The sequence below is a fragment of the Triturus cristatus genome, chromosome 7 (genome assembly GCF_964204655.1).
Source record: "Triturus cristatus chromosome 7, aTriCri1.1, whole genome shotgun sequence".
Lineage (NCBI taxonomy): Eukaryota > Metazoa > Chordata > Amphibia > Caudata > Salamandridae > Triturus > Triturus cristatus.
This window is the reverse complement of record NC_140590.1, coordinates 1,319,046,912-1,319,068,054: the sequence shown is the minus strand read 5'-3', so window position 1 is coordinate 1,319,068,054 and position 21,143 is coordinate 1,319,046,912. Positions and strand designations below refer to the sequence as shown.

General features: G+C 48.5%; 1 protein-coding gene across 6 annotated transcripts in view; it reads left to right on the top strand.

Moving 5' to 3' along the window:
- The window catches only part of RALGAPB (Ral GTPase activating protein non-catalytic subunit beta), a 2,310,294-nt gene that overhangs the window by 1,963,620 nt on the left and 325,531 nt on the right, over positions 1-21,143 (top strand). For 3 of the 6 annotated variants that reach the window (XM_085618928.1, XM_085618926.1, XM_085618927.1), the window contains exons 26-27: positions 15,502-15,638; positions 15,928-15,957. In XM_085618928.1, the coding sequence (XP_085475054.1) occupies positions 15,502-15,638; positions 15,928-15,957 (167 nt within the window). The remainder of the gene's footprint in view (positions 1-15,501; positions 15,639-15,927; positions 15,958-21,143) is intronic. The other 3 variants (XM_085618929.1, XM_085618931.1, XM_085618930.1) reach the window with 1 other exon arrangement.

Here is a 21,143-nt window from a genome sequence, read left to right as displayed (position 1 = left end):
TGCAATTGCCGTAACAATCTGCGTATTCTTGGCCTACCGAAGGGGATCGAGAAGGACATGGTGGCATACCTGAAGCCGTGGCTCGGAGAGGTGGTGGCCCTGGTAGCGCTGACACAATTCTTTACATTGGAAAGGGCACACTGGGTGCCTGACCCCCGATGGTGCCGGGCTGCCACCCAAGACCAGTGGTGGCCCGGCTGTTGCATTATTGGGACAGGGACATCATTCTACAGAGGGCTCGTGTGGACGGACCCTGTTTGGTCAACAACGCCAAGGTCTCCATGTCCCTGGACTATACGCTGGAGGTCCAACGGAAACGGGCCTCTTACTTTGAGGTCAAAAAAGGCACTCTGCGAACAGGGGGTCCAGTACTCGCTCATATACCTGGCTAATTTCTGTGATACTCCCCAGGCGGCTTGGGACTGGCTTGAGGCCTACCGCACGGAGCAACCAGGCCAGGCACCGAAACCACAACGGATGACGAGGGATCGCGGTTCGGAGAAAAGATCCCAGAGACGGGTCAATGTATTGGAGTAAGAAATCCACCTCTTCACAGATGGAACTGGAGCGAGCAGCAGCGCTGCAGGCTGTAGCGGAGCTAGCCCGGAAAGGAGACCCCACTTCGGACCCTGGTTCGCAGTCTACAAAGGGATGAGGGGAATCTGAATCTGACTCTTCGGGCAAGGGTAATTTGGAACTCCCGGTGGTGACCCCACACACGGCGGACAACATCATCTAGTGGGGAGAGCCAGACAGCGCAGCTTTGAGGCTGGGCCGGTGCTGGAGGTCGTACACCATTGCTCATATTGACTGGTTTGCTCCAGCTCACGGTAATCTTGTTCAGCTAGCAGTGTCGCGACCCCCCTGGAGGTCTTAACCATATTCAGTTTGTGCCTTTATTGCTCGATTCTTGTATGGGTAAAGTTTGGGCTGATGGCCGTTGCCAGAAGCCCTGGGGCTGGGAAGTTGTTTTTTTTGTTTGGGGTTGTTACAGTCTGCCGGTCATGTCTCATATGCGGGTGGGGGTGCCTTGTTATTTTGTCCCGTCGTCCTGGGGTGGGGGCGGATGTTGGAGGGGGGGGGGGGTTGTTGAGTCACATTGAGCAGCAATGGCACAACATGAGGTGAAAATACTTACCTGGAATATTAGAGGTATGGACTCCATGGCTAAACGCTATAGAGAGGAGTTGGCCTAACGGCTAGGGGGGTCATCCTCGAATCTGGGGAACTGGGTTTGAGTCTCGAGAACAACGCTGAACATCCTGTGATTTTGGGCAAATCACTTAATTGCCCCACGCCTAACAAAAAAAAATGAATGTGTCCTCATGTAACACAACTGGTGCTATGTAAAGCGCTCTGATACCCGATTCGGGTCAAGTTCGCGCTATATAAAACTCTGTAAAATATATGTTAAACATATAAAAACATCTATAACTACCTGAAGCGCCGGGGAGTGCAGATTGCCTTGTTGCAGGAGACTCATTTGACACAGGAGGAGGTGGGCCGGTTGAAGATTCGAAGGAGGGGGCAGGTTTATGCCACGGGTTAATCTGCATTCGCCCGAGGAGTGTTGGTGCGCCCAGGGGTCCCCTTTGAGATGATGCGCGATGACACTGCAGGGCGATATGTGCTTGTGGCGGGCCGCCTATTGGGACGGAGGTGACCATTTGCTGTTGTTATGCCCCCAATCATGATCAAATTACATATTTGACCACCCTCTTGGCACACATAGCAGACGTAGCGGTGGGACAGCTGGTGGTGAGGGTTGATTTTAATTGTGTAGCAGATGTACTACTGGACTGTTCCCATCCCCCCCTGGCGGGAGCACAAACACCTAGTACGGCAGCGGGGTTACGGGAGTGGATGGCACACTGGGACTTACATGACAAATGGTGCTTGCAGCACAGTGGGGACAGGGGGTACTCTTATTATTTATACTTACATCAACTTCATACTCGAATTCATGCATTTTGGTGCTCGCATTCCATTGGCTCCTTTGCCCACTCTACCGAATACCTGGGCTGTACATTTTCGGACCACAGTCCTCTGCTGTTGACTCTCCGCCCCCAGGCCCCCAATATCCGTGTGGCGACCTAATCCTGTGGCCCTAGAGGGCGCGCCATTTGCGGAATCACTGCGTACAGCGGTGAACGCATACTTTACTGAGAATGCGGACACTGCATCTACGACCCTGGTTAAATGGGAAGTTTTACTGTGGTGGTGCGGGGACACTGTATGGGGCAGACCGTTGGGATACAGAGGGAACTCCATCTAGAACTTGCCGGGATTGAGAGGGACCTACGAACTCTGGATAATGTACAGGGGCCAGATCACAGAACCCGCGAGCAATTGCAGGCTAAAAGCAGGCAACATGATGAAGCTTTGGATAGGCTCCGAGCACACGATTATAGAGCATACATGGATAGGGTGCAACATGAGGAGGGGAAAGCGGGCGCCTACTGGCGTGGCTTATTAGGCCTGAGTCCATGGGATCCCCGATTACTCGGATCAGCGTGGCTGAGGATAGGGTTGAGTATGACCTGGATAAGATTAATGGTGCCTTTCAGACGTATTATGAAGTGCTCTAACGGGCGCCTTCAGGTGCGTCACGAGAGGAGATTGCCACTTTCCTGGTCACTTTTGCCCTTGTGGAGGTGGAGGAAGATGCTATAGATGAACTGGGAGGCCCGATCACCCTTCAGGAGGCCAGGGATGCCATATCCCTGCTGGCAAGACGCCTTGCCCGGATGGCCTGCCTGACAAGTTTTATTCAAAATTCAGGGTGTCGTTGGCCCCTCGCCTGGTGACTATGTATAATGAAGCTCTTCGGTTGGGGTGTTTGCCACCCTCCACGCGCTCCTCTACTGTAATACCACTTTCCCAAGACTGAGCTCTTGGGGGCTGGAGTGCGGAACTACAGGCCATTGTCTATGCTTAACACCGACTTTAAGATACTTAGTAAAGTGTTAGCGCTCAGGCTGCTCCCCCACATGTAGCATTTGATCTCCCCGGACCAGAACGAGTTTGACCCCTCCCGCAATACGTCATTTAATTTGCGTCGGCTATACTCGGTCCAATACCACTCTGAGGCGAAGGACCTAACCCGGGCTGCTCTTCTCTCAGTAGACCTGGAGAAGGCGTTTGATACGGTTAATTGGGACTTTCTCTTGGAGGTGATGCGGAAGATGGGGCTGGGCGTGGGTTGGCTGAAGTGGGTCCAGCTTTTGTATACAACCTGGCGGCACGGGTCAAGACGAGCGGCACCATATACCCAGAGTATGTGATAACCCGCGGGGCTCGTCAGGTATGCCCCTTGTCCCCGCTGCTGTTCGTACTGGCAGTGGAGCCTCTGGCAGCGCCTTTTCATGCGGGAGGTGAGGTTTTGGGGCTACTGCTGAGTGGGAGGACTTGCATAATCTCCCTGTATGCAGATGATCTGTTGATTTACCTCAACAATGCTGCCAGGGGGGCAGGCTCAGCCTTTGCGCTGCTGGAAGAGTTTGGCAGTTTGTCCGGCTTGCGAGTGAACCACCGTAAGATGCGCTTATTTCCAGTGTCTGGACCCTCTCCTAGACCTGTGGATCTCCCTGCCGAGTATATCTGGACATCGGCTTCCTTTGGATACCTGGGTTTTCAGATCTTTCACTCCCTGGGGGATTTGAGGGAGGGTAACCTGGGGAGGGCGGTGCGCGCTCTGCGCTCTAGTTTGGCATTTTGGAGCTCGTTGAGGTTACCCTTGATGGCCATGATTTCTCTGACGAAGATGGTTGTGCTGCCTAGATTGTTGTATTTCTTTGCCAACCTCCCAGTTCTGATGCCAGCGGGCTGGTTTAGACCACTGGACGCGATAGTGCGTGTTCTTATTTGGGCGGATGGGAGAAGCAGAGTCGCGTTGCGGGCATTGCGGCGCCCTATGGAGAAGGGGGGATTGGGGGTGCCGGATTTTGAATTCTACCAGCTGGCTGCGCAGTTGCAATGGCTGGCGCAGTGATTAGAATGAGTAAACCAGGAGGGCACCTACCTGGCAGAGCTAGGGCCGCACCCTCGATTACTGTTGGCCAAGTTACTGAGCCCAGCCACAAAATTGCCATATTTTATTTTTTATTTTATTTATTTTTTATTTTTAAAGTTTTATATAGCGCTAGCTTGACTCGTAGGTATCGGAGCGCTTTACATACATACTGTAAAGAAAAAAACAGACGGAAACTGCATTACATAGTAGGCAGGCAATAAGGAAGCAAACCAGGGATAAAACAAATACAGCATGGAAGATAAGGTGGTTAACACAGTCCTGTCACCAACTATCCTTGAATGTCTAGAGAGATGAGTAAACTCTGATATTGAAGTCTAGGTTAGTTGACGTTGGTCAGGAAAGTATTTGTTAAGGAGATGGATTTTCAGGTCCCTTTTGAAACAGGAGAAGGAGGGGTTGCATCTGAGGACTCTAGGGAGAGCTTTCCACATCCTGGGAGCATTGCCAGAGAACGATCGGTATTGTGTGGTTTTCTTTTTCAGTTTCGGAGCAATAAGAAGGAGTGAGTTGGAGCTTCTCAGCATTCTGGATTGACCTGCTCTTACCAGTTTGTTGTTCAGGTTGTTAGGGGCCGGAGAGTGAATGGTTTTGTGTGTGATGCAGGCCAGTTTGTAAATACACCTCCCTTCCATGGGAAGCCAGTTGAGGGAGTTGAGATCTGGAGTGATGTGTTCAAATCTTTTTACTCCAGATATGAGTCAAGCGGCCATGTTTAACACTGCCCTAAGAGGGGCTAGGTGAGCTTTTGGATTCCCTGTTAGGATGGCAATCCCATAGTCGATTTTAGAGAGAACTAGGGATTGTACTACTGTCTTGAGGTCATCCTGGGGAAGAAATGGTTTCAATATCTTGAGGTGTTTTAGAGAAAAAAGAGCACTTTTTGCAGAGTTTTTGATGTGGGCCTCCATAGATAAGTTCTTGTCAAGGGTGATGCCTAGAGACTTAACTGAGTCGGATAGGACGATGGGGCAGTTTAGGGCGACCAGATTCTTGAGCCACTCTTGGATTGAACGATGGTTGCTTTTTGGAGAGAATAGGATTAGTTCTGTTTTATCTGGGTTGAGCTTTAAGTGGTTAGCGTTGAACCAAGTTTGGATCTCGGTTAGAGTGGCATTGAGGTGTTGGATGTCGCTGGGAGACTTGATTTTGAAATAGATTTGGGTGTCATCAGCGTAAAAGTGGTAATTCACTCCAGCTTTTTTCAAGATGATTGTGAGGGGCTCCATGAAAAGATTGAAGAGGGCCGGGGAGAGGATCGAGCCTTGCGGGACCACAAGTGTGACTTTTGTTGGCTTCGAGAGACAGGAGTTGATTTTAATTTGTTGCGAGCGGTGTTGAAGGAAGGAGGTGAACCATTTTAGTACTGTGCCATTGATGCCGGAGCGCTTCGACAAGGTCTCCAGAAGCGCTGGATGATTTACTGTGTCGAATGCCGCAGATAGGTCAATAAGGATGAGTAGGCAGGCATCACCTTCATCTAAAGCCTTGTGAATATCGTCAAAGACGTTTAGCATAACTGTTTCCGTGCTACAGCCTTTCCTGAATCCTGATTGAAAGGTGTCGAGGAGGTTAAACTAATCGACTTTGCAGACCACCACCTTGCGATGCTGGAAAAGGTGCATGGCCCAACTCCCAGAAGGCCCGAGATATACCCCGGTGTTGCCATTAGTGGGGTTACCCCACGGAGAACCCGAGGGAGCGGGGCACTTGTCTGTTTGGCCAGAGTCCGGGATTGACACGACCGGAGACTGAGTTCAGGACAATTGCCCACTTCTGTTTGCGGAGCTGGTGGAGGGCTCCTGGCCAGTTCCTCATATACAAGATGCTGGTGAGGACGTTCGAGCGATTGTGGGGTGCTGGGCAAGAGGAGCCAGCGATGCATGGGGTTCTCCACTCGGTGGTCACATTGGGCACAGCTGGAAACCAAATTACGTGGTTATATGCTTCACTTTTGGAGGCATCTCTGCCCCTGTTACTGGATCTCCGGGGGAAGTGGGAGTGGTGCCTTAAGAGACAACTCACTGATGCAGAGTGGGGACGAGTTTTGAGATCCCCCAAGAAGGTCTCAAATATTTAGTTTAATTATGTCCATATGACATAAGTGACCCCCCAACGAATACAAGCTGTGTTTGGAGGCGAGCCTAAGGAATGCCCAAGATGACGGCAATTGGATGCAGATTTTCTCCACATGGCGTGGAACTGCACAATTGTACAACGGTTTTGAGAGGCAGTGATGATTAAACTCAATGATGCGCTGGGCCGTGCGCTGGCCAACTCTGTGGAGGTCTGTCTCTTGCGATTATATCCCAGGCCGCCTAAACGTAAGGTTGGAAGCCGGTTCATCGATTTGTCACTAGCCTTGGCCAAGAGACAAATTGCGATCTCCAGGAAATCAGCGATGGGGCCGCAATTTGGGACTTGAACCCTGCAGGGCCTGCGCTGGGCGGCAGGGCAGGGCAGGGCAGGGCATTGCACTGCACAGGGAAGAACTGAGGGCCCTACGCAGGCGCCCTATCGCTGAGGCTTGGAGCAAGATATTGTTCAATTGGGAGCACCCGAGCCGCCCCACTAGCAAAAAGGAAGGGGGTGGGACAACCCCAGCATAAAGGATTTAATTATAGGATGATATGGGGAGGAGGGTGGAAACTAGCTGGAGGTGTGACGTGATGACACAACAGCTGTTCTGGACCCAGACTGACCTCGACTGTTAGCTCTATTCTTGATGCCCCCCTCCTGGTCATTGCCCTCCCTTTCTACCCTCCCACTCCTCTTTCTGGTGCAGCCGGAGGCTGCAATAGATCCCGAGAATGGCGCTGGTCCCAGTGGCAGCAGGATGACTCCACCTAGACGGCCTGGCAGTGGGTGGCGCCCCCACGTGAGGAGAGCAGAAGTATGGTGACAGTATATGTGAGGACTGGTTTAATTTTGTTTTTCTTGTGTTACAGTTTACTAGTTATATTATGCAAAGGCATGTGATTCTGATTTTTAACAAGTCGAAACGCTGATGGCCTTTTCTTTGCTCTGAGAACTGTCAGGCCCCAGGAACAGCGATTAGATACAGCATAAACATATTCACATAATAGAGGGGGCGGGTATACTCTGCTCACGTACTGAAATGGACTACATGAGGTAGTGTGCTTACTGGTTAATTTCATTGCTTGCCTGTTAGCATATCCCTGTATTGTATAAACTGTATACCGTCAAAAGGTTGAACAGTCCGGCAATGACGTTCCTAATGTCCTTGTCGACTAATGTATCTTGAAATTCTCCATGAAAGTGTACTTTTCTAAGTTTATAAATGCCAATAAAAATATATTTTTTTTTAAAACTGTACCTTTGTTTTCACAATTGGCACACCTCTAGCCCACATATAAATCTCTTGTAAAAGGTACCAGTGGTTCCAAGGGCATAGTGACCAGAGAGGGTCAATAAGGGCTGCAGCGTGTATTATGACACCCTAAGAGACCCCTCATCAAACACATGCACACTGCCACTGCAGCCTGCGTATTTTGGTGCAGCTAAAAGTGAAAAGTCTACCTGGCACATATCCCATTGTACAGTGTCTTCCAGGACTGCAAGAGAAATAGGTTAGTGACCCCTACAGCAGGCCTTACAGCCCTAAGGTGGGGTGCATTTTACTTCTTGTGAGGGCATAACTGCATGAGCAGGTATGCCTGTATAGTGTCTAAGTCCATTCTTAGACATTATAAGTGCATCGTGAAGCCATACTGATTACATGGGCTGGGAGCTTGTCAATACGAGTTGTACATCTCAATGATGGCGTCACCGAATCCCAAGATGTTTGGTACCAAGCATCTCGGCTGAATGAACCCACACAGATGCCAGTGTTGGATTCATTAATAAATGCACTCGTAGTGCATCTCAGAGGTGCCCCCTGAAAACCTACCAAACTACTAGTGTGTAGCTGACTGGTTTGCACCAGCCTGCCACTTCCAGACATGTTTCGGACCACCTGAGATGGAAGCCTTGTGTTCTCGTGGGTCAGTGACAAAGCCTGTTTTGGGTGGAGGTGCTTGACACCTACCCTCAAGCATTCAAGGGCGGTGAGCCTCTAAGGCTTCCTTCCCTTTGTTATGCTAGCCAGGGCCTCTCCAGCTAGTGGAGATGCCCGCCCCCCTGACCAAGCCCTACTTTTGGCAGCAAGGTCGACTGGAAAATTAGTAAGGAGGAGAGGTGTGTCCCTTCTCAGCCAGGATCACTTGTAAGGTGTCCCAAGCTGAAGGGACGCCCTCTTTGGAAAATCCTCTATATTGGTTGCGAGGATTATAGCCAATAGGATTAAGGATATTCCCGCTCCCCAAAACGGAGTGGACATACAAAGGGTGTAGTAACGCTAAAGGTATGTAGGCCTTCGGCTGCTACCTGCCAGCACCTTTAACGCCCATACATTTTGTATTTAGGGGCACCTCTGAGCCTTGATCCTCTGAGTCCTGTGACCTAAAAAAGGAGGCCCGAAGAGCTGTACCAGCAGTGAAGACTCCAGACAGCAGCTGACTTGGTCACAAGCCCTACCAGCCTGTCTGCAGCACGCAAAGAGACATGCCCCAAAAAGGGACTTATCCTGTGGACCCAGTGTCCTCCAAACCCTGGGAGGACTGACTGCCTGCCTTCCTCAAAGACCAATAACTCCCGTGGACAGTGGCCCTGCTCACAACAGAACGAATAACAAGAGGTTCAGTGGCCTGCTGAACTGCACAACCATACCTCCAGACCCACCCCTGCACCCGATGCCTCCGGCCCAAGTTGATGTGGTCCACTGGTGCCAAGAAGCTTCCTCAGCAGTCCTGAGCTTGAGTCCTCTCCAGAGTGAGCTCTCCTGGACTTCACAACCCCTCCTGCCGCCTCAACACGAAGGGTCCCCCAACCATGACTGGCTCGGTAAGACTTTTCCAACGTCCTAAGACCTCTGCATGCGCAGCCTCCAGCCTTGGGAAGTTCAACCGATGGTGTCACTGAGTTCTTCAGGATCCCAATTTACCTCCAGAGCCACCTGTTTACTTCATCCAGCTTCCTGGTCCAAGTCTGTGGCCTTGGTTCGAAATCTTCATTCTCCAATTGATTTGCATTGGGCGCTCAACGCTGCGTTGGCACTCTGCACCCGAACACCTCCGTGCCGCTGAGGGCTGCCTCGTAGCCCCCCCCCCCAGTGCTGTTCCAAACCCCCGGAAATTGACCCACAACTCAGATATTACCTACTGTCAACCGGCACCTCTTTGAGTGCCCCCGGTCTCTATTGTTTAACATTGGGCCCAATGACCGAATTCGACCTCTGCACCCAACCGCCCCATTGCACCTGGTGTGCAGTCCTCACACTTACCTGGCCCTTGCCCAGTGTTGATCCTAAATCCCGTTTACTTACCTGTAAAATTGCATTACTGTTTTCCTTCCATAATGTTAACACAGAATGCTTGAAAAATGCAGTGTCCACTTTTTATACTGAAAAACTGTGATATGGCAAAACGTATTTCACTCCAACGGAGTATCTTTGATTCCAAGTAATAAGCATACAGAAATTAATATTTTTACAAACCATTGGTTTCAGATTTAGTTATTAAGTGTGTGTATTCATTTCTTGCCTGAATGTTTACAGCAAATGCTTAACACAGCCGTCTGATGAGCCCAACTGCTCGCCCACACTACCACAAAAGCGAGCATTCGTATTACCTACTTTAGCCTCTGTAAATATATATGCCTTTTACGGGATTCTCCATGCCCACTTTGAAGCTGCCCTGTAGGGACAGGGGCTCCCAACATTTGGAGATTTTTTAATGGATTTAAATTGGGAGCATGTCCTGCTTGCCCTTGTGTGACCATGAAGGATTTCCAAGGTATTTTTCCAGGAGGACTAGAAAGGGAGAGGAGGAGTATGTACTCTTCCTGCCGACTCTGACTCAACTTGGCATTTTTAAGGAAGCCAAGATCTGCAGCAAGGCACCATGAAATGAGCTAAGCTGGTAATCATGCAAAAAGATGTGACTTTTATTTCTCAACGTGCACTTTATTCAAAAGACATTTGAGACTGTGTATGGAAAAAAACGCAATTAAGCAGGATGAGCATTTGACACAGTTTGGATTTTACTTTTACATTTTTGGTGCATGCTGGATGTAGTAGTATCTTGCCCGAGTCACATGACCACTGGGATATAAGTACACGGAGTCACGGAGACGTGGTTCAATAAGCTCTCCTCACCATGCCTAGACATGCTTGTGCCCCCAGGTTTTTCTATTAACAAAGACAGAAAAGACCAACGAGGGGGAGCTATCATTCATAAGGACAACATTGCCATCATGGAAATAGACTCATGCAAGTACAACACCTTTGAATGTCTTACCACCAATATAAAGACTAAAGATGATGGAGCACTACTCTGCCACCTTCTCTATCACTCACCAGGCAACACCTCTGCATTCGGAGAGCATTTATCTGACCTGATTGCTCACTGTGCTCTCGGAGACGCCAACAGCCTAATTCTTTGTGATCTAAACCTTCGGTGAAATGAAACAAACAACCCGCTAATTCAAACGATATCCAATCTTCTCTGTGACAACAATTTAGCCTAACTCTGCTCAGAGGAAGCACACTACAAAGGAGCTACCTTGGATGCCATTATCGCTCAACGAGACGCAATTACGATCGACCACATACTCCCCATGGACTGGTCGGACCATCACATGATCTTATTTCATATCAACCAAAAAATACTCTCCCAACTTCCCATGGTAGCCATAGAAGAAAGGATACGCTTGCTCCTTCCCTGCGCCAACGACCACCTCTCCACAACTGAACTCACCTCGCTTTGCAACTCAAATTTGGTGGCTATGCTTGACCAACTAGCTCCTCTAAAGTTAAAAAAAAAAAGCTGAGCCATTCCGTCCAGGTCATGGTTCAACACTGACATCAATTCCGAAAGGAGACAAGTAAGAGCCAAAGAAAGAAGCTGGAGGAATAACTCCAGTCCACCCTCCGCGAATAACTCAGAACAGCTCGTAGGAAGTACAACAATCATATCAAGAAAAAGAAATCCCCTTTTTTCCGCTCTGCGCTGGATAGCGCAAAAAAATAGACCCAAAGAGCTCTATAACATCATCAGGCAACAAACCAAGCCCGCTGCTTCCTCAATACAGACATCCAAAGAACTCTGCGATAACTTCGCAAACTTATTTAATGACAAGATTACTAAGATCGAACTCTCACTGTGTGGAAAACTAGCTGAAATCGCTGTTAGCATGTGCTGAAGCCATTTTGTTTGTGGCAGCCGTTTTAGTTAGCCATATGCTCGCCATGTGCTTTCTCCCTCTTCACTGTTGACTGCCCTTGTATTCTGCTTGTGTCATGTGATACAGTTAACTTCTTCAGCACTGAGCCAGAGCCTTGCACATGCTCAAAGTCCTATAGCTGCCAGAATGCACCTGCTCTTAGTATATAACTGTCAGGCTGTTTTTACTGATGTAAGGAGAAAAGTCTCCCCTACCACTTTGAGCAAGCAATTTTTGTATACCCATATTAGTCAATAACTATTCTTGTATGTGCCAGTACCTCCCCTTGGTCCCATGCTGACTATGCAACAAATGCATATATAATGCCCCTGTTCTCTGTACTCCTTTGACTGCCTTCTACAGTGGCCTGAGGGAACCGTATTGACGCAGTCTCCCTCATGTGAGGTTAATAAATGCATTCTTTTGATATTACAGCTTCTGTGCCAATCTCTTCTTTGTTTGTTTAAGGACCAGGTGCATCAGTGAACCCCTTAAAAGGTTTTTGATTTCTACAACTGGACACTAACAATACTCACCCCACAAAAAGCAGCACGTCCGGGGCGTATGCTTTCGCTCCTTGTCCCTCTTCCAGTTCTTGGCTAAGCTTCCGCCCCATTCAGGAAACTGAGATAATCAATCTGATCTCCACCTCCAAACCCTCATCTCATGTTCTAGACCCCATTCCACCCCTACTGACCAAAAAGCTGAAGCACGATCATAAACAGCTCCATGAAAAATGGAGTCGTTCCAGACTGCCTTAAAGTTGTACAAGTCACACCTTTGCTGAAAAAACCCGGCCTTGACATAGGGATTTGAATAACTTTAGACCTGTCTCTAACCTTCCCCTTCTGTCCAAAATCCTAGAAAGATGCGTACTCCAACAACTAACCCAACACCTGGACAACATCAACCTCCTGGACTTCCATCAGTCTGGCTTCAGAAAAGGCTGTAGCACCGAAACCGCGACCCTCAACATCATTGACGATATCCACAAATCACTAGACTCTGACCAATACTGCCTCCTCATTCTCCTAGACCCATCGACAGCATTCGATACGGTAGACCACAAACTCCTCATTAGGGCTTTTCAAGAAAGAGCCGGTCTTCGCGAGGCGGTCCTCCAATGGTTCTCTTCCTTCCTGCACCATCGCGCTCAAAAAATAAAAATAAAAAACTTTGCATCAGACATTCACCCAGTCAACAAGGGAGTCCCTCAAGGCTCAGTGCTCTCCTCGCAACTCTTTTAACAACTACATGGAACCTCTTACCAAACTACTCAAAAAAGCCAACATCCGCTTCCATCTTTATGCTGACAATACCCAGATATACCTGGAAACAGCCTCCATCAGAGACATTCAAAGACTCAATGACGTACTGAGAGATGTTCAACACTGGCTGTCATGCAATCACCTTAAACTAAACCCCGACAAAACCGAGATACTCCTCATCTCGAACAAAGAGTAGAACCCCCCCCAATTGCTGAATGGCTAAAAGCCGTCGATGCGCTCAACGGGAATTTCACCCTAGCCGACTGTCAAATCACTAGCATCACGCTAGACCTGAAACTGGACATGACCAGACACATCAAGAATTCGGCCAAGAGCGCTTTCCTTAACCTAAAACTATTGAACAAAATAAAACCTTTCATTCCGCCTAATGATCTTAAACAGGCCACTCAAGCACTGGTGCTGTCAAGACTGGACTATGGGAACGCAGTCCTCTCAGGAATAGCAAAATCACATCTGGCTCCCATCAAAACAACTCTGAATGCGGCAGCCAGAATGGTCACCGGAATCAAGAAATTCGACCATATTTCTCCTGCACTCAGAGAACTTAAGTGGCTCCTAGTCAAAATGCGGGTTAGCTTCAGAACAGCCTGCCTCACACATAAAACCCTACACACTGGCAATCCCGAATATTTGGCAGCCAAACTCAAAAAAGTCAGTCAGGCCAGGAACCTCAGAAGCTCTAACTACCTTCTACTCATCCCGCTAAAAACTCAAACAAAAAACTGCGGCACGATTGTTCGCTGGGAGCGCGCCCAAAATCTGGAACTCTATTCCCCCTCACATCAGAACCATTCCCTCTTTTGTAAAATTCATAAGCCAATTCAAAATCCTGTTCCTCGACCGCTCCCTAGGGAACCGATAGGATCAGTCGGAGCGGGGAAGCAGACACCTCGCGCTGCTTTGACTCCTTGTCCCCAAGACTGCGAAGCAGATCTCCCAACCATCGTCTTGCTCTGGTACTGTTTTTCTTTTTTTTTTCTTTTTTTTTTTTGTGAATCTCTGCAATGTATCTGTTGTAAAGCGCTCCGATACCTTCGGGGCAGGCCAGCGCTATATAAAACCTCTTATATAAAATAAATAAGTTCAGAGTAATTAGCACTACAACATTGCTGTGAGAAATGGGGATCTCTAGTTGGCAGGGGTTTGCAGCTTTGTCCAAGTAGGGACCCTTCCTTCAAGTCAGGGTAAGGAATTTGCACTCCTAAAATAACCTCTGCTCACCCCCTTAGTAGCTTGGCACGAGCAGTCAGACTTGTATTAGAGGCAGTGTGTAAAGCATTTGCACATAACCAACAGTAATACAGTTAAGACACTACAACAGGACACCACACCAGTTTAGAAAAATATCCAATATTTTTATATATCCCAAACAAGACCAAAAACGATAGAAAATCAACCATACAGTTCTCAGAAATCTTCAATAATCAAAATAGACTTGAAATACAGTTCCTTGAAGTCGATAGCGCCGTCTGGGGCTATCACGGCATCGTGAACAACAAATCCAAACAGTTCTGCCTGATCGCAGCGTTGCGGGCCAGCTACGGTGTCGGGAAGACCCGCAAACAGTACCTTTTGAAATGCAGGGCGTCGGCGACCTCTCGATGAGCCCTAAAGAGCTGGCGTCCGCAGGAGTTGTCGGGCCCTAGAAGTCACAGGCGTTGCAGATCAAACTCCTCGCGGTTGAAGCCGGGGGCGTCGGTGGCCGGACGTCTAGTTGAGCAGGACCTGTTGAGGAGTAGCGTTGTCTCGTGAAGTTGGGGTGGGTGCTATCTCTATAAGTTAACATTTTTTTCTGAAGAATTATCAGTCATATACTGGCAAAATAAAGCAATTGAGTGCTAACATTCAATAGTGATGAAAGACTAATAACGAAGCAACCATGCTGGAATAGCTTGGAAATTCAAACCATTTTTAATGGAGAAAAAACAAACATACCCTTAAATCACATTGCCTTTTATTAATGCATTTTTTATCTGTTTAAAAACAAAGCTCAAATTTCATCCCATTCTCAGAACAGTTTAGGATAGTTTTGGAAAAAAACTCAAGATTTAGATGCATCATAATTGAGCTTTTAAGAACATGCATTTTTAGTGCCATACAGATAAAAGTTGGCTAAAGATCTTTCATAATGGGTCCAACCTCATACTATTGTGGCAAGCTTGGAGTTTGTAAATCCATCTGGTGGAGTTATTATTTATATCTGGGTTTACTTCTTGTTGGGCAAGAACTGCTAATTTGCTTTATCTGAAGCTACTCCTGGTTCATCTGAAATACTGATTGACAGATGGATAGAACACCAATCAGATTCCTTTTGTAAGTTAAGACTCAAAGGTATGAAATAATAATCAGTCCGTCTCATTATAGGTTTTTGAGAAAAAGATCGAAGTTGGTTAAATGGAGTATTCACTGTCAGTTGTTTTGGTTTGCCTTCATAATACTAGTTATTGTCATGCATATATTAAGTAGCAATCCACTTTGCTTTTAGAAACTGGTGACATATCCAAAGGTTAAAAAAATGAAGTTTGTATTTAATTATACTAAGAGTCTACAGATAATAATAGTATGGATGTCCCTTTCTTAGATTTTGCCGGACTTGTAGAATTTTCAGTAAGGTTTGTGAGAATATCTTACTTAACTGAAAACCATTTAATATACTTGGGAAATTAACCACCTCTTTATTAATGGACAAACGTTTTGCTATGACTGACCAAGAATTACAGAGTTCAGCAAAGAATATTCGGAAATTGACTGTGATATTGTGATTTGTAAAATATGTCAATGAATTTTTGTTTAGATGCTAAATGATTTGCTAAAATTGGAGATCTGTGCTGTAGTTATAGATGGTAATGAGTTATATTTTTCATAAACTATATGTAAACTAATGAATAACCTATTTTACAGTGGATTCTTTGGAAAGCACAGTGTCTGACTTGGAGGGGGGCACAAACCTGGATCTTTTTCCTGGAATTGGGAAGCAGCAGTCTTTAACACTTGAACTTTTCCCCAACCATACAGACAATTACAGTTCTTCCCAGCAGGTAAATATGAAAATGAATGTTGAATATTAGCTTGGGTTTACTTTGAAGAATGAGCACATGTTAAATGTTGTTCATTTATTGGAGGCAATTATGATATCAGTTACAATAGTTCAGAAAAAAATAAGCATTTTATCTGTCTGCACGTATTAGTATCCTGTGAAAGCAAAAACCCAGGCCATGACATCTCACAGTTAATCAACTTCTAGTCGGCCATTCATAGCTAAGTTGACCTTTGTTGCTGGTTAAAGGTTTGTCCCTAATATCAGTCCAACATCATGTTTCACTTTAGACTGCCCTTCAAGATGCAACTCCACATATGGTAAGTATCTACTCGTATCTCTATTGTAGAACATACAATCACTACATAATTGATAATATTTGTTTAATCTTGTAATACAGTATGTAGTACAGTAAATCAACTCATCCTAAAATGTAATTCCCCTAATAAATTCATGCCATATTCCTCCCAAAAGTTAGCAGTGTTGTAACCTACACTATGATCATGGAACCTCCACCCTTCTCCTTTGTTGTTTAAGAATTGAGTGGCATTCAAGTGTTTCCATGCCATGGCCGTCTGTCTTTTGGCAAGCAAGAAGGCTAAATTTTTACATCTGAAAGAGACAGTTAGTTGTAGATTCCTGACCTTGGAATTTCCCCCAGGCGTTGGACTGGATCCGTTGATTTTTCTTAGCAGTGCCCCTGCGTGTTGGTAGGTGGTGTCGGTCGACCCAGTGTCTGTCATCGTGGTCGCCGGGATGACGTCGGAGTGCCTACTTAGACACTGCCCCTGCGCACTGACGTCTTTTTCCTCTCCAGCCTAGGGCAGTTCCGGAGAGAGATACCCCTTGGTCATTTTTTGGCAAGGTTTTTCCGACGTTTTGTCGGTCTTTTTCAAGTCTTAGACTCCTGCTGCGCGAGGGATGTCCCAACTTCGGACTGGTTTCAAGCCCTGCGGTGCATGTCACAAGATGATGTCTGTGACGAAACCGCACTTCGTGTGCCTCTGGTGTCTGCAGCGCGACCACGACCCGAAGCCGAACTCTGACTGCCCGGCTATGAATCCGAAGACTTTGCAGGAGCAGTCCCGAAAGTTACTGTAGGCTCGGCAGGCGGCCCTGCGTTGTTGGTCTCGTTCGAGAGGAAGTACTCTAGGCCGTTTGCGGAGCCCCTACTCCTTGTCTCATTCCAAGTCGTCGAGGTCTTCGGCTAAGTCCAAACACAAGAAGATGACAAAGAAGCACAAGTGCTCTTCACCTTTTCCACGTCGGTCGGATGATGCGACACAGAATTTAGTGTTGTCGCTCAAAAACTCCGGTTATGGTGCCTGATTCCGCGCCTGCCCCCATTTCCGGGACCCGGAGCGTCTCCTACCCAACTCTGCCAATTTTATGAGGCCTTACACCTCCTCTTTGGGCAGCCCAACTCTGCCGGCGTGCCTTCGGACCCCGCGGAGCGGGTTGGGGTTTCTGGGCCTTCGATGCAAGTGGCTCCAGCCCCGGCGATGGAGGGCCCTTGTGGATCCAGGCCTGGATCCAGATCGACGCCAGTCATTCTCACTCGACCTTATCCTGCATCGATCCTGGTGATTATGCCCACCGTGCCACTGGCCGGCTCCGTCCCCTTCCCTGAGTTGGCCCCGGATCGGCGTCACTTTTGTTCCCCTGTTCAACGCTGGTTTTCCCTACTGACCAGAGGGTGGTGAAGAGGACTGGGAGGGGTCACTAGACCCTTTAACAGACCAGCTTGAGGAACCAGACTGGTGAGAGGACTTGGGTGATGCAAGTGGTCTGGACTCTTCTCCAGACTTTGTCTTGCTTTCTCCCCCTACCGTGGTTACGGAGGAGGGATTGTCCTATGCTGTGGTGGTGCGAAGGTCTTGGGACTTGAGCTCCCTTCATTGGCAGCCAGGACTAACCTCCTCAGAGGTACTTCAGCCTGCGGCGTCCACTCCTGAACCGCTATTGCTGTTTATTGAAGCCCTCACTGACGTCCTCCTGGGCACCTGGTCCAAGCCCAGCACAGGGGCTCCTGTGAAGAGAACGATTGCCCGCCACCAACGCCTTGCCCAGTGTTCCTAACCCAACACCCTTCCCTCGGAGAGCTCAGTGGTCGAAGCCTCTTCTTCAAAGGGCTCATTTCCTTCTTCCCCTCCAGATAGGGAATCCCAAAAGCTGGACCATCTTCGGAAGTGCATGTTCTCGTCCTCCAGCTTGGCACGGCGGTCCGTGAATACCGTTTGCCTCTTGGGCCGATACTCCAATACCATCTGGGATACGGTTGCGCAGGTGCTGCCTCAGTACCTGGAGGAGGTCTAGGCTGTTCTCTCCCAGGCAGTGGTGGATGGGAGAGACGCAGCCAAATTCACGATAAGGTGTGGACTGGATACCACTGACTCAATGGGCCGAATGATTGCTACGTCGGTAGCCTTTAGGCGCTACACCTGGTTGAGGACATCTGACTTTTCGAGAGATGTGCAGTCAACTTTGATGGACATGGTCTTTGATGGACATAATCTTTTTGGCGACAAAGCAGACTTGGGCTGGAGCGCTTGAAAGATTCTCGGGCTACGGCCAGTTCTTTGAGCCTCGCTGCACCTTCTCGCCTACTCCAGTCTGCTTTTCGTCCCTTTCGTGGCTACGGAAGGAGCACTTAACCACGTCCGGCCCAACCTAGTCACTGGTTCATGCAAGCTGCCCATCCTCTGCGTGGCCGCGGATGTGGGAACCAGCGATCTCGCGGGTCTGGGAGACAGTGGGCAGGTCAGTCCACCTTACCCCCAACCCCTCCCCCTTAGCCGCAGCCACCAAACCTTCCTAGTCTGACGTTTCAGGCCCATCAACAGCCAGTGGGAGCCAGGATTCGCATCACCTCCCCCACTGACAATCCATCACGTCGGACAGGTGGGTTGTGCAAATTGTCCGGAAGGGTTACTCCCTCCCCTTCAAGACTACACCTCCCTCTATGCCCCCATCTTTTGATCCCATGTCGGAGGATCATTTGAAGCTTCTCTGCCAGGAAGTCTCAGCTCTCTTGGCCAAGGAAGCTATAGAGAGTCCCTGCGCCTTAAACAGGTTGTAGTTGCTATTCCCGCTACTTTCTGGAGCCCAAGAAGGACAAACGCCTGCATCCTATTCTAGACCTCAGGGACCTCAACCGCTTCCTCCAGAAGGAGAAGTTCAAAATGCTCCCGTTGGTTCAGGTCCTGTCTGCCCTCGACCCCGGAGACTAGATGGTGGCGTTGAACTTGTAGGACACATTTCCATATTCCCGTCCTGCCAGCCCACAGACGCTATCTTCGGTTCACGGTGGTCTAGGAGCACCTTCAGTTCACCGTGCTCCCCTTTTGCCTTACCAGAGCCCCTTGGATGTTCACGAAAGTGATGGCGGTGGTCGTAGCTCATCTGCGCAGACCAGGGGTTTCAGTCTTCCCTCTATCTCCATGACTGGTTGTTGAAGGCCGGCTCGCCCCAGGCTGTTGCCTCCAACTCCAGACTATAGCGGACCTCCTGCGTTCGCTAGGGTTCACTATAAATGTGCTGAGGTCACAATTGACTCCCTTTCAGACGCTCCCTTTCATCAAGGCAGTTCTGGACTCAGTGCAGTTGTGGGCCTATCCTCCCGGGCAGCGAGTCCAGGATATTTGGGCTATGATACCGATGTTTCATCCCAGATTTCGGTGAGAAGGACCCTGAGGCTGCTGGGCCTTGTTGCCAGATGACATATGTGGGCTCTGCAGTGGGACCTGAAATTCCAGTGGGGCGCAGCATCAGGGGAATCTAACGAACCAAGATTGGGTCAGAGGCAGATCCCTCTTCCTGCCTCAACCAGATGTCACTCCTGGGATGGGACAGCCATCTGGGAGGGGCGGAGATCAGAGGCGTCTGGTCTCCTGCGGAGTCCGGTCTCCATATCAACCTTCTGAAGCTCTGAGCGATCACACTGGCACTGAAGGCATTCTTTTCCTCTCTCAAAGGAAAAGTGGTGCAGTTGTTGACCAACAACAAAACCGCCATGTGGTAGTGCAACAAACAGGGCAGAGTGGAGTCAAGGACGCTTTCTCAGGAGGCTCTCCACCTGTAGTCATGGCTGGAACATCAGGGCTTGACCCTGGTGGTTCAACACCTGGCAGGTTCTCTGAACACCAGGGCTGGAGAACTCAGCTGTGAGTGCCTGGTCGATCACCAATAGCATCTCCATCCAGAGGTGCCGCAATGTCTTTCAGCAGTGGCAGCAGTGGGGAGAGCCTTGGTTAGTAGATCTGTTCACCACCGAAAAGAATGTGCGATGTTAGCAGTACTGCGCATTGGAGTTTCCAAGGTGGCACTTGCTCAACGGCGGCTTTTGTTTCGAGTGGAACTGCGGCCTCCTGTACGCCTTTCCGCCTGTACCACTTCTGCCCCAAGTGCTCAAGAAGATCAAGCGCGACCTGGCCCAAGTTATTCTTGTGCCTCCAGACTGGGCACGAAGAGTCTGGTGCACAGTTCTTCACCCAAACTTGTCCAGCCTCTACCTCCTTGTGTGGAGATTGAGCGCCAACAGTTGACAGCTTTTGACCATCCACCCGAAGTCTGTAATGTCATCTTGGTGTCTCTCCATTAAATCGATATACACCTGTAGATGGAACAAGTTTGTGGCATGGTGCACGGCAAAGACTGTGGATCCCCTTTCTGCCCTTCTTTCAGAGGTCCTCTTGTACATACTCTCCTTGGCCCAGTAGGGCTCTGCTCTGGGCATTCTCCAAGGCTATCTTGGCTGCTATTTCTGCTTTTTTTTGGCTGCCTGATCAGCCATCCTTATTCATGTCCCCTATTGTAAATAGATGCTCTAAGTCAGAACTGATGTCAGCGTACAGGGGCGGCGTCTAAGTTGGTATTGCGATGTCATTTAGGTGACCACGACGCCGACAATGGACACGGGGTTGACCGACACCACGTACTGTCGCGCAGGGGTACTGCTAACAAAAATATCCGGATCCAGTCTGACACCTGGGGGAAATTCCAAGGTACGTAATCATTGGACCTAGGCATCGGTCCAGTAGGCATGTCTCCCGTTTAAAAAAAAAAATTATTTTGGGTTCATCTTTAAGACTTGTGGTTAGGTGTTTGATATTTCTTTTGTTTTTGTAATTGCTGATCATGAGACCATCTCACATGAAAGTGAATGATATCAGCTTATGCAGTGGAGAATCTGGGGGATGTATCGGGCAACTGGGGTACTTTGTGCAGGCTCTGTGGCATTGTGTATGTACAGTGGCATATGTTAAATCTAATTAAGTTAAACTAGATTTTTTGGAATTTCTGACCTGTAAACCTAGGATGATAGTCCATTTGCCAGCATCCAGTAAGCCTTTGCTAGAGTGTTGTATACTTATTACCCCTTCTGTTGCTTTATGTAGCAGGGTCACCACTTACCTAGATTCATCCAATGTCAGCATAAGATTTAATTCCCCATCTGTCGGAGGTCCAACTAAGTCACAGCCCCATATTTGCCATATCACCACTTTTG